Source organism: Ixodes scapularis, unplaced genomic scaffold (genome assembly GCF_016920785.2).
Source record: "Ixodes scapularis isolate PalLabHiFi unplaced genomic scaffold, ASM1692078v2 PGA_scaffold5__190_contigs__length_132052651, whole genome shotgun sequence".
In the NCBI taxonomy this organism is placed as follows: Eukaryota; Metazoa; Arthropoda; class Arachnida; order Ixodida; family Ixodidae; genus Ixodes; species Ixodes scapularis.
The window spans coordinates 131,667,717-131,684,191 of NW_024609880.1; the positions used below are offsets into that span (position 1 = coordinate 131,667,717).

The window sequence follows — 16,475 nt, forward strand, 5'->3', positions numbered from 1 at the left end:
GCCGCGCCGATTGGTCGAGGGCCTCTATTGAAGCGGCTGACGGCCAATAGGAGCGGAGCTATCCCCCCTTGTTGAGGCATGTGTCCCTCCGCTAGCACGCGCGCGAGGGTTCATGAGGTGACCGTCGCTCCTCTTAGCTGTAGTGGAAAGGCTTTTATTTTGGGGATTTATGACGCAATTTATGTTCTTGTTTGGCCGTGAGTGAACTACCCGTTTGTGTGCGCGATCAGCGAGTGCCTGCGGGACAGCCCCGACACGGATTACGGACGAGACTGCGGCGCGAGCGGCCAAGCCCCCCACCGACCCCGCCGCTACGTTTTTGACAGCCAAAGGGACTCCTCGGTTCGGCGCCGCCAACAGCGCGGCTTCTGGTCCGGGGTCGACGGATCACCGCTTCTACTCGCAGCGTTATTATGAAGGTGAGGTCCGCGGGGGGACGGGCCCGGGATGCCGATCCGAGCTCCGGGAGTCCCGGGGGGTCGCCCTGTCAAAACTCGTTTGCGGCCCGTGTCGTTGTCCGTCGGCCGCACGTGACTTGAACACCGAGGGAGCTCCTTTGTCTGTCGCTGGGCTGTCGCACCGGGTCTCCGATCGGTCGGGGTCGACGAAGAAAACCCAGCGCCGGACCGAAACTCGTTTGTAAACATCCCCGGGTATTGTTGGCCGCTAACCCTAATGAGAGTGGCGAACATTCCTGGCTCTCGGCCGGTGCTAGCTGCGCTCGGCTGCGTGTCGGAACTGATCGGACGGACTGACGGTTCGTCGCCGATCTTGGGTCCCTTTTTTGGGGCTGTTCACTTCGCGCGGATCTGTTGGCCAACGGTCATCGAGCGTTCGCAAACGCACGAAAACAACAAAATATTAGCGGCTATGGGTTTACGTGAGACTTGTGGTGTGGTTCCCGGAGTGTATCAGTCGATCTGTAGCCTTCAGAGTCGGCCGCTGCTAGGACCCTTATCTCGTGTGTGCTCAGCGAGTGGGCTCCGAAAACCGTGGCAACTGGCCGCGACGGGAGACGCAGCGAGCTGACCGAAGTCGGAGTTTTTCGCCAAGTGCCCACTTCGCGAGAAAAACTGTCGCGGAATCATGTTCCGTTCGTTTGCGCGTGCGGGTTCTCAATCATCGGTAATCCGAAACAAAGCGATTTCCAGCGCGTCACTCCGGTGGCTTTCAAACTTCATCGAGCAGGAATACCGTCGACACAAGCATTCGGGGCTTGGGTCGGGCCCAAACCTCGGGACGGTTTTCGTGTCCGGTTTACGCTTTCAGCACCACCGAGGTTAGAATACTTTCGCGAAAATATATTCAAAACTGCTCACATTTGCTACCATAAAAAGAAAAAAGAAAGCGCGATGCAAAATATTGCATTTTTCTTTAAATTATGTAGCACGAGCTGTTCCTGCCCATGCAACTTCTGATCTTGTGGACAGTCGAGCTGAGCGACCAAAACTGGTGAAGCGTACAATGTGCGTCCCCTTCTATCGCAAGTTCGCTATTACCGTCCCAAATTCAATTATGGACCTCTTTGAGGCAGGCGATTGGGTTTAAAGTTGGAGCATCAATTCCTTTCATCAGGAGACCATTCGATGTTCTGGTTGTGGAAGGTGGTGTGCTTGTCTGACAAGATACTTTAGAGGGGTAGAGAAACTTTAGAATGGACACTTGAATCGTGTGGCTTGGAGGAGCCCAGGGATCCAAAGGCCTTATGTGCTACAGTTGAATGATCAAGCTGGGCATTCACTGCTGCATATAAAAAAGATGAGTGGGGAAGAATGGCATCCACTCTTTCCACCCTAGTAGCGCCAAACAGAGCTACCAATACTTCGGTTCGATTTTGTGGCCTTCAGTATGTTTTGGCACGCACTAAATTTTTTGTGTTGTCTTCGCTCCTTACTGCAGTCATCTGTTGGGCAGTTGGAGAGGATGTTGTACCAATCAACGACTAGGCTTGAGCTTTGCACATTCAACTTTGTCTGGGATGCGGTTACGTCATTGACTAATACAGCTGTATCTTGTTCAGAAAATCATATACAGAGTAAAAATGAATGGGGTCAAATATGATGACACCCAACGATGAGGCTTCATAGAATAATTACGGTGGATTTAACTAAAATTTCAACACCACACAGTGTTTAAAAAGAAAAGAGAAAGAGCCACCATTAAGAACCGTTGCAGACCAGGCTGATGCCAGTTAAAATTTTTGACGAATGCTTGTTGGTGAATTTTATGTCTCAGACTGTAGCTTTGTGACAAGTATGAAGTGTCACTCAAGAAGGAGATGTCACGAGGTTTAGCAATTTTCTATCCTCCCCGAGATTTGAATTTGCCAAATATTGAGCTTTCGAGGTATCTAAAAGTTGTGGAACGGTTTTGGATCTCTCCGAGGTTCAATTTAAAAAAATCGACCCCCCCCCCCCCCCCCCCCCCTTTTTTTTTTTTTGAGACAGAGTTGTGAAGTTTTAATTTTTAAGATTTTAAGGGCTCCAATTTTCACAGTCTCGAATAAAGTTTTCATAAATTCATTTTGAACAACGGCAAACTAAGTTTGGCAAATTTTACTAAAATATTAGACTTTTCTTTGTAGCACATTTGACAAAGCTCGAGCATATGGGATGTAGTATAGCATAGCTGAAGACGAAGCTGAAGAAGCCATTGCTGCTGCCAGCTCACTAGATGGCTTGGAGACTTTGCTTACTGCTTGTCAGTCTTCTGCAAGTGCAATCATAATTTGGTTTTTGATAGTCGTAGATCCTTGTCAGGATGGTGAGGAGTGGTTGTTAGTAATTTGCAGCAGTTGCTAAGCATTCAAAACAGACAAAATGAGTTCTGGCTGACACATGTGTCAGAGGCTAAACCTAGTAGCATTGGATTCATTTTCAAATTGTTTTCAATCCCATCAAATTATTTTAAATTCCTAGATCTGACTCTTGGACTTCCCAATTATAAAAGTTTGGCAACAGCCAAATCAAATGTAAAATTATTTTGGCAGTTTGAAAATTGTGGAATTTCTTATTGTAGTAAGTTCACACATCATACAATTTCTCTAGATGAGATTGAAAGTTTGAAAATTTTCCTATTTTGTTTGCAGGTTGGGAAATTTGTAGTCTCCAGCGCCCTCACTAGTTGTTCTTTTTTTCTTCACACTGGCAAGTTTGGGACAAGAGGAATGTGTTGTTACAACTAGGCTTCTTGGGCTAAAGGAAATTAATGTATTCTTTTTTATTAGGCTACTGGCCCTGCCATTTATGCAGTGATGTATGCTCACAGACATACAAAAGTTTAGAGGGTGGGAGGATGTTCTGTCTTTGCACTATGGCAGCACTAGTTCATGCTGTAGATAAGCAATTTAGCCATTGTGGTACGATTGCTGGACTGGGGTCTTGAACATGCATCACACAATAAAGATTACATGACCGCGAGTTGGTAAGGTGGTCGTCCAGATGGGCAGGGTTGGAATGAGCATGGTACTGGTGAGCGATCGTGTAATCGCTACACGACCGCACGCCGGTACAATGCTCAGAAATCTCTCGCAAACCAAGCGAGCAAGAACCCAAATTAGTGGCTGAACTAAATGACCCTCCTTACCATCCTTGAGGATTTTGGGGGGGGGTCTCGAAGGAGTTGATTTTGTCCTCCACCCCCAAAAGCGTAAATTTTTCTTGCAACATGCCAGAGCACACAGTCTAGTCCCGATGAATTTTTCACTAAAGTTATATTTCCTAGAAAAACGAGGAAAGTCATACCTAATCGGAGGGCTTGCCCAGAGCAATGTGACGTCGTCAGAGGGTGTGGTAGTCATGAGGCTTGCTTCACTCCCCAATACTTCGAATCACAGAATTTCTTTAAATCCAAAGTATTTTCACTGTTTTGGTGGTCATAAAAAAAAAAAAAAAAAAAAAAAAAAAAAAATGTGATTTTTATTTTTATCAATCAAGGTGTGACCGATGACCACCTCTGGAATATTCTGAATACTGCATCATTGTTTCACAAGGCCTTGAGCAGCCACGTTTGGTCCAGTGTCTCTTTTGTAAAAAGGCCGATTTTGAGCAAGAACTAAGTTTTCTACACATCATGTTTCTGTAAAAATCTAAATGTGTATAAATGCCTCTCTGAAACCATTTAATTAACTTGCGCTTGGCAGGGTGATTATGGGTGCCTAGATTGTTCCCGACATATCCTACCTGCAAGGTGCCGACTGTCGAGAAGAGAATATTTGCAACTCAAAATCGGTGTGTGTTGTAGTAAACCAAAACTGGCGGCAGAGAATCCGCTGCTTGGGACGTTTATGTTTTTCTCGCCCACGTGTAATAACAGCGGTGCATAATCTGAAATATTGGAAATGTTACAACCACATAAACACTCAAAATGTGTAAATGAAAAGAAACCTTAAAACGTGTAGTCGCAGGGAGCGATACAACCAGTGTGACTTCCAGAGTCTTTGGTTCTGTCCTGCCAGTTTTTGATTTTCTCGGCAAATATAGGACACCCCCGTAATAAGTGCAGTCGGTGGCATGTTGACACCATATTCCAGTACTTTGCTCGAGTGAATTACGGGTGTCGGGGAGCTTCGAGAGGCCACCAAGGTGGTTGATTTAGAATCATTGGGTCAAGTGGCTACTCAACTATTTGGAACCATTCAGTAGCCGCTTAATTGCACGCAAAAAGAGGCGGCAAAGCCTCGGTATTAGCTTACTTGTCATCGGAGCCATGATAAGAATTAGTCTCGTTGCAGCAGGGGAGTCAGAATTTCCATCTTTGAAGTTTGGACAGTGAGAGGCATGGACCTCCAAGCATGGGGCTGTTTGCAAACACGAAGAAACGCCCATTTGAAACTCCTTTTTCTAGGACCTGGCCGTTGTGTGCCTCGCGCTTTTGCATGCAATGAAAGAGAGAGGGAATAACTTGGAGAGTCCGATAGTCTTATTACAACCGGTGCTGGCTACTCCATCGATAGCACATTGTTGCTGCCCTATTTTTGCATTGCGCTCTAGTCACTTGTTGCCGTGTGATTCATGTATTTCGTGCAACGAAGGCTTAAAGGGAAGATGGGGCACTTCTACATTTGAGAAAAAACGCTTGAATTGCGTTCATTTAACCTTTAGAATAACATATATCAAAATTATATTTCAATGCGACGTGCCGGAGAGCCACAAAAGCAATATCAAAATAGGGCTGAAGCCCCGCCTCCCTAGCCTTGGGCAGCCAAAAGAGCCGTCGATGACGTCACGGACAGTGACTGTCTTTCGCTTTTTTCTCGTGTTTAACAATACTTACGCAGCAAATGGTTTGGGTATTCGGGTTCATGGGGTAAAAATACACTAGAATTCACTTGTAACTCATTTTTTCCAAGAAGCTCCGTGGCTTCCCTTTAAGGAAAAAACATTGACGCAACAAAGAACTGCGATCCCACATCTGCTGGGATTTTAGCTTTATTTTGAGGGCAGTTATGTAAACCGTACGTGATCTCCTACAAACATGCTTATCATTTCTCGAAATAATGTGGGAAAAATTGGCAGAAGACTGTTGTTTCCCGAGAAAGAAAGGGCCTTTGACCCAATGCTGATGGCAGGTGGGATGCTAACATTGTATAAAACGGGACAGTACTCAACTTCCGAAGTGCTCATTGTACCGTTCCATTGTTCCCTCACAACGTTTGGGTTCCTCAGTTCTGATCAAACTATGGAGACATTCTGCCAGGCATGCAATAATCTCTAACAACACGATGCTGAGGGCACATTGAATGGGAGCCAAAAGTTTGATGGTTCCCAGGTTTTACGAGAATTGCACCGCACATTAAATAAACGCTCCCGAGTATGTCCATAACGTATGTCGTCAAAAATATTCCTTTCCCGTGGGAAAAAAAGTGACTCTGAAGTTACTGTGCTCGTGTTCCCAGCACTTTTAGTTGCCCTCCTGGCAACACTGAAGAGGAGCAGCGCGAAGGCCACTCGAGGGGGTCACGGGGACTTCACGTGACAGACGTGCTATTCGTGCTGCGCCGTGGACAACCTTGTATGTTGTCCCATTTATTCGTGCCCGTCTTTTTCTCCATTCTGTGGGGGCTACTCTCAGTAGAGTAATTCGAGCCATGCTGTGGGGTGAATTATCTAGATGGGTTTTCAGAGTGTCACATTCCTTTTTTCTTTGCCAAAGATCCTCTTATTCACGTTTTGTTGCGGCTGGTAGAGTAGTCACCATTCGGGTCGAGGGAATTTTGGACCCACTCCGAATTAGCCACACCTAGATCGTGGTAGTGCGCCATCTCGCTGAAAGCGTGTCGCGTTAATACCGGCAGCTTCGGATCTGTGCACGCAGTCACCTGCCTCGATAGCTTAAAAAGTGATATCGTCTTTCATTTTTTTTTCTCGCCTGAAAAATTGCTTTTCAATAGCGCCAGAATTCAATGCCACGAGGGGCGGCACCTAGTGGAGGCACCGTGAACTCGTTTGCCTGGCTCTTTCTGAAAACATATTTCGCTCGAGATACTGGAATGGACTTTAGACCTTCCCAGGCGGTTAGCATTCATCTTGGTTAATTCCTCGCCAGGTTTCCTATGGTGCTCTTCGTTGGTTTGAGTCCTAAACTTCGAAAACTGTATTTTCCTCTTCGTTAGCTCACTTTTCACCGCTCACCTCTTGCCGTGACGTCGGTTGTCTTAGAGCCGGCTTGCGGGACCTAGGCAGGCAGGCCAGGAGATTGCGAGAGATGGCAGTCTGGTGCGGATATGCGCCTTCTTGGAAGCAGTCTGGCATCCCAATAATCGTGGCTCGAGGGATAAGGAGAAAACCAGCCAAGGGGTGGTTCTCCCGTTACCAGGGGGGGACCCGACGTAACTTCTGTATTCGAAACTGAAGGGGGGTCACTCTCGACTGGATAGTGATGCCCGTTTCCCCACATCGGGCGAGTACAGTGTGACCTTCAAAAAGAATGGATGTTTTTTCGCCGCAAAAATGAGCCGTGCCTTTCTCTGCCCAAATGTAGCGCTGGTGGTTTGAGCCAGATGCCAAAGTTGCAAAAGTATCCGTTGTTTCGTTAAAAAATTGGAAGTGATTTTCTTAAAATTTCGGTAGGAAAATGGGGCCCATTCTTGGCAACTAGCGCCATTCGGGTCCATTTCTTCGAGGGCTTCGTCGGCCGCCATCGCCCCGTTGAAAATTTCTGAAGACCACTCGATACTTTTGAATAGGATTCTAAAATTTTGGCATCTGGTTTGGACCGTCGGTGCTGCATTCGGTCAGAGAACGAGCGTTGGGCGATGCACACCGTAAAATGCCCCGAAAGCGCGCGCTATTAACCTGTTCCAAACTTGGGAATTGCGCAAATTATACGTTAAGGGCTCGATTTGATTGGGCAAGCGTCCCTGTCCGGATGAATCCAGTTTTCAGTAAAAGTGGGGCGGGCACTCCCCCGGTATTTTACGTAGGTTTATTTTTGCGGCGGAAAATGACGTGTTCGGGGAGGACACCCGGTACTAGTTCCTTCGATGGGTGGAAGACGAGCGGAGGTTGGGTAGAAGTGGGCTGGACGGGCGGGTGGCTGAGCGGCTGCCCCTGTGCACGCAGGATGAGAAGCCCGAGGTGCAACTGAACGGCCTGGCCAAAGAGGAAGAGCGCGCTGCCGTGGCTCCCGTCAACGGAGACCAGCCCGGAAGCATCCAGACCACCGCTGCCAGCCTGGACGTCGGCGGAAAGCCCGAGGCCGGAACCAAGGTGCCGTGGGGCGACGCTTGGCTCGCGTGCGCCCTGCCACAGGGGGCCGCTTCTCTCGCTCGTACCCTGCTGCGAATTGGTGGTTGTTCAGGCGCGCGTAGATCTACGACGACCTTTCGAGCGAATGCTTGCCCGGCAACTTACGGTAGTGTGCTAGACTCTACCGAGCCAGGAGAGTCCAGGCCATAGAACTTTGCTCAAACGATACTGACCCTAGGTGTCTCGGGTGTGTGAACTGGGTGCGACTGAGTATGAACATTTAAGTTTGATACGTGAGAAAAAGCGCCGCGGAAGGGCTGCTTCATGAAGACCGAGGACTGCTTTTTACGGCGCTATAGTCGTGGAACTTCTTACATCGTTTTATTTGATGCGCGACCTTCAAGATGGAATAGGTTTGTCCGGCATTGCTGCTGTGGAACGGTGTAACGGGTTTAGCCATCCTCTTTTCCGTGTGAATTGGACAGATTGCGGGATTGATCGGGTGATTGGGAAAAGTCACTAGCTGCTGAGGTAGACATCCGTGAATATGCTTAATCTGTTGACCTCATTACTTTGGCAGCAGACACGTTGGAGACCGCTAGCGAGGCATTCTCGCTTGTTTGTGGTTATGCGCAGCTACTATAAAGGCTGGTTCACAGATTGCCTGCGAGTCCCAGGGTTCGTACAGCTCCTTGAAATTCTTGCATACCCGAGATTTCAATAAAAGCCTTTCAGTGGTCCTTACATCTCCTTAAAAGTTGCAATGCCCCTTGTATTGCTCGAAAATTGGGAATCAAACTCTTTTTTGCAAATCATGGCGGTTTTAGAAGCTCACAGGTGGCATACGCAGAAGTACAAACTCCAGAAAGCAAGCAATTGGATACTTTTGGAAACGTCGTTGATTTACATGAAAGGGGACGCGCTTGGCTTTTCTCGACTCGTCCGAACCACAATGGTGCGCGTTGTGTGGTGGTGCCTTGTGGTGCGCAACAATATCGGTGAAGAAACTTGCTCGCCCGGTTGCCCTGACCGCAGACACGACGTTATACTTTTTTGCCGCTAGATGCGCGAGTAAATTTCCATTTTTTCGCCAAAATGTGCCTGTGTGTGCCTGAAAGCGGTACCGACACAGGTGTATTGTTTTATAATGATTTTTCTTCCTTACCCCGATTTTTGTGTTCACAAAAAACATAACTGGCAGTTTTAATCGGGCAGGAATTGTATTTCACAGTTTTCATTGTAAAGCCACCAACGCTCGCGTAAATCCTTGTCCCTATTGCATCGTGCATCGTGTGCCAGTTTTAAAGGGCGCTTCGATGCAATCCGTCCCGCGTCATCGCCATTTTTTCTTAGCCTCGAATGCCTCGAATTTTGTCTTGATGCCCTTAAAATTCTTAAAAAGTCCTTAAATTTTGCATTAAAAGTTTTGTACGAACTCTGCCTACGACCAATCTTGAAACGAGAGAACAGACTGGCGCCACATATCGGGTAGCTGTGGAACATTTTCAGTTTCCCAAGAGTAATTCTTTTTTTGGCTCGACAACTTTTTAGCAATGTATATTTGATCTCGCAAATACCACCAAACCTTGGCTCTTGTGAAATGCAGTTCCAGCGTCGCCTCATAGATGGCGCCAGCGAGCCAGTGTGTTCTCTCGTCGCAAAAGATAGCAAGAACTTGGTTCTAAGCAAACGTAAGCGAGTAAAAGGTAGCTAAAGGGTGGCCCCGTCCCCCAGGTCTCCGGGGGTCCCCCCGTGGGCAACGTCCTCCAGCGCCCGGGCCCCAGCACCTGTCCCTCCGTGCTGGCATCCCCGCCCATGTTTGGAGCTGCGCCCGTCAACGGCCAGGGGGCCAAGGGGCTGAGGGGGGGCCCGCCGCCCCTGGCCCTCGCTCCGCAGGGACTCGCCCCCCAGGGCATGAACCCGCAGGGCATGACCTCTCAGGTGGGTACCCCCAAACGTGGATAGTTTCCGGTGCGCTGCAAAAGGAGTTTCTCGAGTTCTTTATAGGATAAATTCTTGTCAAGTACTCGCTTTAGTCTAAAAGGTGCCCCCGTGGTTACTCAATGGGGGGCTGCTAACTGCATTGATGTGATTGCTGCGCCAATAGACCCTTTGCAAAACGTACAGCGCCACAACGGCGGGGAATTTTGGGAACCCTCAGTACAGATCACGCGCTTTCTCGTTTCGCCTCCGCGACTGCGCACGCGTCCCAGCAGCTACCGTCAGCAGCCGTTGCAGCCATCCGCCATCCCGCCCATCCGCCGAGTCGTACGTCGCTGGCGGCGTACCGTATCTGTGGCAGCGTAAAGGCATCGTGGCGAGTGAACTTATTAGAATACGTTATTCGTCGTAACTTACCTTCACGTATAGAAGTGTTACCAAATCCATTTAGTTAGCACCGCAACCGTGGCTGGTTTCGACCAGGTTCGACAAAGCGTTGGTGCAGCAGACGACAGAGCCGGTACAAAGGAGAGGGATGAGGAAAGGGCAGCCGTTGGCTCGTCGCTCGCCCGATTTGGTTCCTCAAAAGTTGTTGCCGTGGTAACCTGTGCCTGATCGCGTATGCCGCGTGGTCACGTGGTAGCGGGAGTAGGGGCGTACCGAGGACTTCTATTATTCGTCGCGCGGCGCACGAGGGCTTTAGGGATTTTTGCAAAGGGTTTATTGCGCCAAACTGCGCCAAGGGGCTAACCCTGCTACATCCTGCTTCATTTTGCCAAAACATGGGTAATCTGAGCCAAGTTTGCGCCAAAAAAACAATTTTGGTCGCTTTTCAAAACCGAAACTAAACTGAGTACCATAATAGACAATGATGATGGGGATGAACTTGCTGCTCTTCACTTTGAATCGGGTGGGTGCGAATAAATGCTCCCAAGCTTTTAAAGAGGGGGGGGACTAGTAAGTTGGTGTCGCCGTGAATGGTGGTTAGTGTCATCTTCGATGAATCTTTCTTCACCACTCTTCTAAGCGTCTCTTAGTCCATTCAACAGCAATCTGCAAGGCCACGTTGACGGTGGTGCGACCACTGGGGTTTGCTCCGGTGGGTGCACGCGGGCTTTTTTTGCGTTGTCGTAAAGCCCAGTGCCGTCGCTAGAAGTCGCGCTGTCCCAGGGGGTGGGGCCAACTCTTCTGCGGGGGTTGGCAGTATGCCAACCCCCGCAGAAGAGGGAACAACCGCATGCTCGGTTGTTCCCTCATTCGCCTTACACACAGTACAAACCCCTCTTTTTCTCTTCTTTTTTTTTTTAAGTATATTGATGGTGTCAGCCACTCGAGAATAAGTTACGAATATTAAGCGCAAGTTTGTTTTCGGTGGTTTCACTAAGAATCTCTTTTTATAAAAATGAGCTTCCTTCCAGCACCAGAGCAAGCCGACTCATGCACTTGTTTTAGAACTGTGCGTTCCTAAGCAGCTGATTATGCCTTTTCGCACAAGGATGATTTGTAGGATATATTTAGCTGGGCCGTTAGCCCCTGTGTCACAGTTTTTTTTTTTTTGCGGCTGCGGGTCTAAAGAGTCCGAGCAGTTCTTCACCCAGTGCTCCTTGACCCAACTTGTGCAGACCTGAATTGCAGAGTTCTATGAACCTTGAACGTTTAATATTGGTTCCCCCAGGGGCGGATGCAGGAATTTCCTGAGGGGGGGGGTCAGGTGTTGGTCAGCGTACCATATGTTTAGGAACCCCCTCTGCCTCGTTTCACGCCCTACATTTTACAGATGAAGAAATCAAGAGGGGGGGTCAGGACCTCCGGACCCCCCCCTCTAAATTCGCCCCTGGGTTCCCCCTTGTCTTAACCTTAGGAATATTGCAGATATGATTCCACACACACAAAAACAAAAACACGAAATTAAATTTATTATTTAATTTTTTACTCCGTTCTTCTGGAAGATCCACAGAAAGGTTTCTGAAAACATCATTATAAGGAGTGCGTGTGATACAGCGCAAATTTACGATAGCAGTCTTTTTTAATCTCGCAGAAGAATAAAAACTATACTGAAGATCTACACTAGCATACTCACACAAGCGGCGCAGACAAGCGTAAAGGGAAATGACCGGCGTGGTGCCGTTGTGGAAGTACGCTGAATACAACGTATTAAAAAAGAAAAAAACTATTCTACGTAAAGTTGACACATTTTCCTGTTCTAGTCATAATAATAATGCTAACAAATAAATGCGGTACTTGCGCATATATACTTTTCGGCTCCTTCGGAGAAAATGGATGAGAAATGTGAACCAGATAGCTCAGCGCACTTTTAAATTTCATGTATACTCTAGCGTATGACCAGTGCTCACAAATGTGGTTGCTTGCTGTATTGGCTACAAGTAAAAAAGCTTTTCTCGCAACGCGAACTCGATCTGTTGGGAAGCGAGCAAGCGCGACTTGTAAACTCGCCAACAGGTCCAGGTTAGCAGTCAAGAGCCCGCTTTTATGCTTTCGTCTACATCTCAAAAATGTTTCTCGAAACGTGAGAGGCGCATGATAATGATGATACAGCGTAAAGTAGGCCAGCGTTCGCCTTTGCTTTTAACACCGTTGTCTTTATCATTCGTGTGCGAAACAAAGTTGTTACATTGCCTGGCTCTTGTGCACTTTGCATCAGCCTTCAATCGGGTGTAAAGAACCTCCTCGAAAGAAATAAAAAATAAATAAAACGCAATACAGTGTATTTGAGTGATGTTGACTAGACCTCCCGGGCTCTGCGCGAGCGAAGCTACGATCCTAGCCAACATCAAGTTCCCAAGAAATAATTGATGCTCGCTGATGTTACTTGCATATATCATGAGCCCCTTGTGCCATTTTGGAAAGTGTCGTATATTAAGAAAAAGTTAAAAGCCCTGTAAAGCACACAACACTAACGCACGGGTGCTCTTTTTAGGAGCACGAATAGTATAGGAAAGTGCTTTGGCTATTCAAACATTCACTATAATGCCTTTAACTTGAAAAGAAAAGCAATACAATCTGAATATTTAGAGCATTTGTTTTTAATTTTATTTCCTCGTTGAATACATACATAGCGTACCAAATAACCAGCCATGCCGTGATGCTGTGAAACGAAACCATGTTTTTGCACGGCGGGAGTTATTTCGTGAGCTGAAGCACTCGCTCCTCAAAGCAATGGTCGTGGGATAACTATATTTGGTTCCTGCTTTCCAGTCACCGTGGTCGCGCGACGTCGGGTGCAGATATGGTGCTTTCTAAAATGAAACTAAGTACTGCCGCATGTTCGTCAACATTCCTGTTCTCGTTTAAATCGTACATTACTACAAAAATCTCTCTTTAACTCAAAGACTGCTGTGTCCAAGTATTGATTACCTAGGTTTCATTCGCTAGGTTTTCTTTCGAAAGGGACCCCGATACGTGAAAAATCTGCCCCGCAAAAAAATTTGGTTAAGAGAAGTGAGCTGAAGCAAAGACGGCAATGTCTGCACGCTGAACCCGTCTCGAGTTCAGTCATTGCACAAAGTGCTCCAAGAACTTTTTGACCCTGGCCCGCCATGTCTTACACTGATGAACTCGGTTCTTTTTTTTTTTTTTTTTGTGTGTTTAGCTTGTATGTTGTTTGCTGGCCTGGCAAGCATGCACCACTGGACTCTTCTTTGTTGTATGCTCAACAGTTACATTTTGCATACAATTTTGGGAATCAGTTGGTGATGGAGCGGAGTTGCATGGTTTTGGTTTCTATCGAACAGCCGTCGTCTCCGCTCGCGCGACAGAGCACGCGCAACTGCGAGCCTGCCGAAATTGCCCTCACATGCATGCGAACATGATTGTACCACAGAGGGACCAGCTGTGGGAGGCTTGCAGTCAATCGTTTTCGTTTGCTCATTTTTGACGAAAATTGGCACGTCGGGAACCAGTAAAACGGCGGCAAGTGGCTTTTCAGAATTGCTCGGCAACGCCTACAGCACCGCACACTTGCGGGATGTCTCAGCAGTAAAAACACAAGCAGCGAGTTCAGTCGCAACACATCACGTCAGAGCACAACACAACACAATAAGTGCCCTTCGTTTGTACAGCATTTAAAACAAATATATTTATTTTTCTAAGAATACCTGCTCCAAAAGCCGTTTTAGCTGCTCCGAAACACTGTCTTGGCTGCTCCAAAAAATGCTCCAAAATTGCTTAGGCCAATCACATCACTGTAATTGAAATTACTTCTTTGAGCTAGTATTTATTTATCTGCGAAGCGTGGCACCTTTTCCGTCGTTTTATGTTGCTGTCTGTTGGATGGTAAGCAGTGATGGGGGCCAGTGCTAAAGCAAACTTGTCCCCTCGTGCTTAGGCCTACCTGCCAAGCGTCCGGCGTTACCCAGGAGACTCGGATTTTGTCCATCTCGTACGGTTGCACGCTTGACAAAAAATTTCCCAAAAAACTCAAATTAACCTCCTTCTCGGGCTTGGAAAAATGCAGTGGGCCTCTACATCTATTCGAGCCCTGCTCTTTGTCTGGCCACATCGGCTTGAAATCCGATCCGATCCTATCCAGGGACTTTATCCGGTCCAAGCCAGGGGGTTTGGAACGATTCTCTTTGTCTCTTTCATTCTTTTGACGGAGGCTTATTGCGGAGAAGACGCCGTGTAACCGAGCTTTCGGTTGCACGTCAAAAGATCCCCAGGTGGTCAAAATTAATCCTCAGTCCTCCGCTGGGGCGTGCCAGATGCCCGTCGTTGGTTTGGCACGTAAAACCCCCCAATTTGACTTTCTTTCATTCTCTTTGTCGTTCATGTGTGCCTAGGCATCAGCCACTTCCTTTGGCCTCTACCACTCCTGGCTTTGAGCAAAGAGTGCAAATGTGAAACTGTCTGCAAGCATTTTTGAAGACCTACACGACCGAATTCGGTTGCGTTGTGGAGGGAAGGGCAAACATAGCATATTCTGCGTCGTTTGTAGCTGCAGCATACCGTTAGATACCGAGCATGCGCCCCCCCCCCCCCCCCCCCCCCCCCCTTTCCCCACAGATGTGGAGATGATTCAGCAAAAAATGGGAGGGGGCCTGATCGCATTTGAGGCCGAAATTCAGGATGGCAGCCCACAGATAAAAAATGCCCACTGCCCAGTGTTCAAAATGGAAGGTTTATTTACAAACGCTTCAGTTATTGTTTATGCCACGAAATGCTTACGCGACACCAGGTATTCTCTTTACAAATCCCTATTCGCTCTAGTTGCTGTCGAACCCGTCAAACGGCTCCCCGGAATCTGACCCGAAAATCCGATCAACGCACTTGTTTCTCGGTTCGTCGGGGTGCTTGGGGAAGATGGTGCCGATGTTACCAGGCCGCTCTTGGAGATTGCCCTCCTCGAACCCGTCGAGCGCGTTTGCGATGCCGCAGCCTCCGAACGAACGTGGCACGGTTTCGTCTGGGACGGAAGCCCAAGTCTTGGAGACGAACTGAGCACGTCTTGCCGGGAAGGCTTTCGCAGGTTTCCTTTGGTGGTCTTTTTGCACGAAGGCCTCCCAGGTCCTTGGTGACTTGTTCCAGAGGACGTCGGCAGGCTGGAGCAGACTGGTGCAGCCGGCTGGCACACAGACCAGATCTGTGTCACGTTCCTGGATGGTGTCCTTTGCCGCTTGTGTTTTGAGGAACGGTGCCCAATCCAACACCAACAACCGTCATACTTTGTCAACGTTGGGGCCCCGTATCCTCCCTAGCCACTCTAGGAATTTCTCCGGGGTCATCCAGCCGTTCCTCAAAGCCGTAACACAAACGTTTGCTAAAAAAAAAAAAAGAAAAAAAAAATAATCAAGAATGCGATGATGGCAACAAGGCTCGTTTTCTTAAAATTGCGGAGGAAAAGTTGTTCTCACCTGGTATATGAAGGCTCTTGTTGGAATTTTTCCACTTGGCTCTTTCAGTAGGACAAAGGGCAGGCTGCCAAAGCGACTGTGAAGCCCCGTCAGGCACAGCCGGTGTTGGCAATCCAAGCTGTGCTGGTGCCTGCAAGGTCGTTGGTTCTGTTGGCTGGCGTGTCCCTCCAAACCATCGTCTGGTCCTTGTTGGCCGTGTTGTGCGAGGTGTATTTGTGACGACTTGGCGGACAGCCGAGCGTGGAGCGAAATGCTTTCGCCGCGTCGGCACACTCCTCGTGCACCTCCTGGCTGTCATTGGTCGCCTGCCGCATGCAGTGCCGGCCCTGCACCATGAAGCGCCCTGGGCAAACTCAGACCATGGTCCCCCCCCACGTTCCTTTTTATACGCCCCTAGCTATCGACATCACGCTGTTGGTAAACGTGTGAGTATGGCCCACTGTGGGTATCGCCCGACACGTGCATTTTGTCAGACGAGAACCACATCCCCAAAACAAACGGCAATCGAGCGTATAGTGTCCTTTCAGGTGCCATGTTCAAATAAATCAGGGGAAAAAAAAAAAAAAAAAGCCAAAAGGGGGCAGGGTGGTGCCCCCCTTTTGATGGCGCCCTGGGCAACCGCCCATGTCGCCCACCCCTAGGGCCGACGCCCTGGCCGCATCGAAACATTGAAGCGCTGCTTTCATCGCTTCAGATACTGGCTCGAAGCCACGAAGTTCTGGAGCTGCAGCTGGCTTGCGATCCTGAGGGCTTCTTCGGATAAAAGTCTGGTGCTGACCCCCAGCGCGTCCCGCACCCTTTTCGCGCTCCAGAAACTCATTGAGGGCATCGTCCACTTCTTCGCTGAACACCGGGGCTCTGTTGCTCAGCTTTCGCCGGAGCTTCGACTTGCCTAAGTTCTCTTGCAACAGAACCTAATAGTTTTTTTCCCACTCGCGGATCCTCCTGCGGTCGAGCTTAAAATGGCGAGCGGTTA

General features: G+C 48.4%; 1 protein-coding gene across 7 annotated transcripts in view; it reads left to right on the forward strand.

Moving 5' to 3' along the window:
• The first annotated feature begins 59 nt into the window (after nt 1–59).
• Nucleotides 60–16,475, forward strand: part of LOC8052199 (RNA-binding motif, single-stranded-interacting protein 1) — a 122,827-nt gene continuing 106,411 nt past the window's right edge. For 4 of the 7 annotated variants that reach the window (XM_029978233.4, XM_029978234.4, XM_029978235.4 and 1 more), the window contains exons 1-3: nt 76–419; nt 7,563–7,709; nt 9,423–9,629. In XM_029978233.4, the coding sequence (XP_029834093.2) occupies nt 414–419; nt 7,563–7,709; nt 9,423–9,629 (360 nt within the window). In that variant the 5' untranslated portion in view covers nt 76–413. Of the gene's footprint in view, nt 420–7,562; nt 7,710–9,422; nt 9,630–16,475 lie in introns of all 7 variants that reach the window. The other 3 variants (XM_040504645.2, XM_040504644.2, XM_029978236.4) reach the window with 3 other exon arrangements.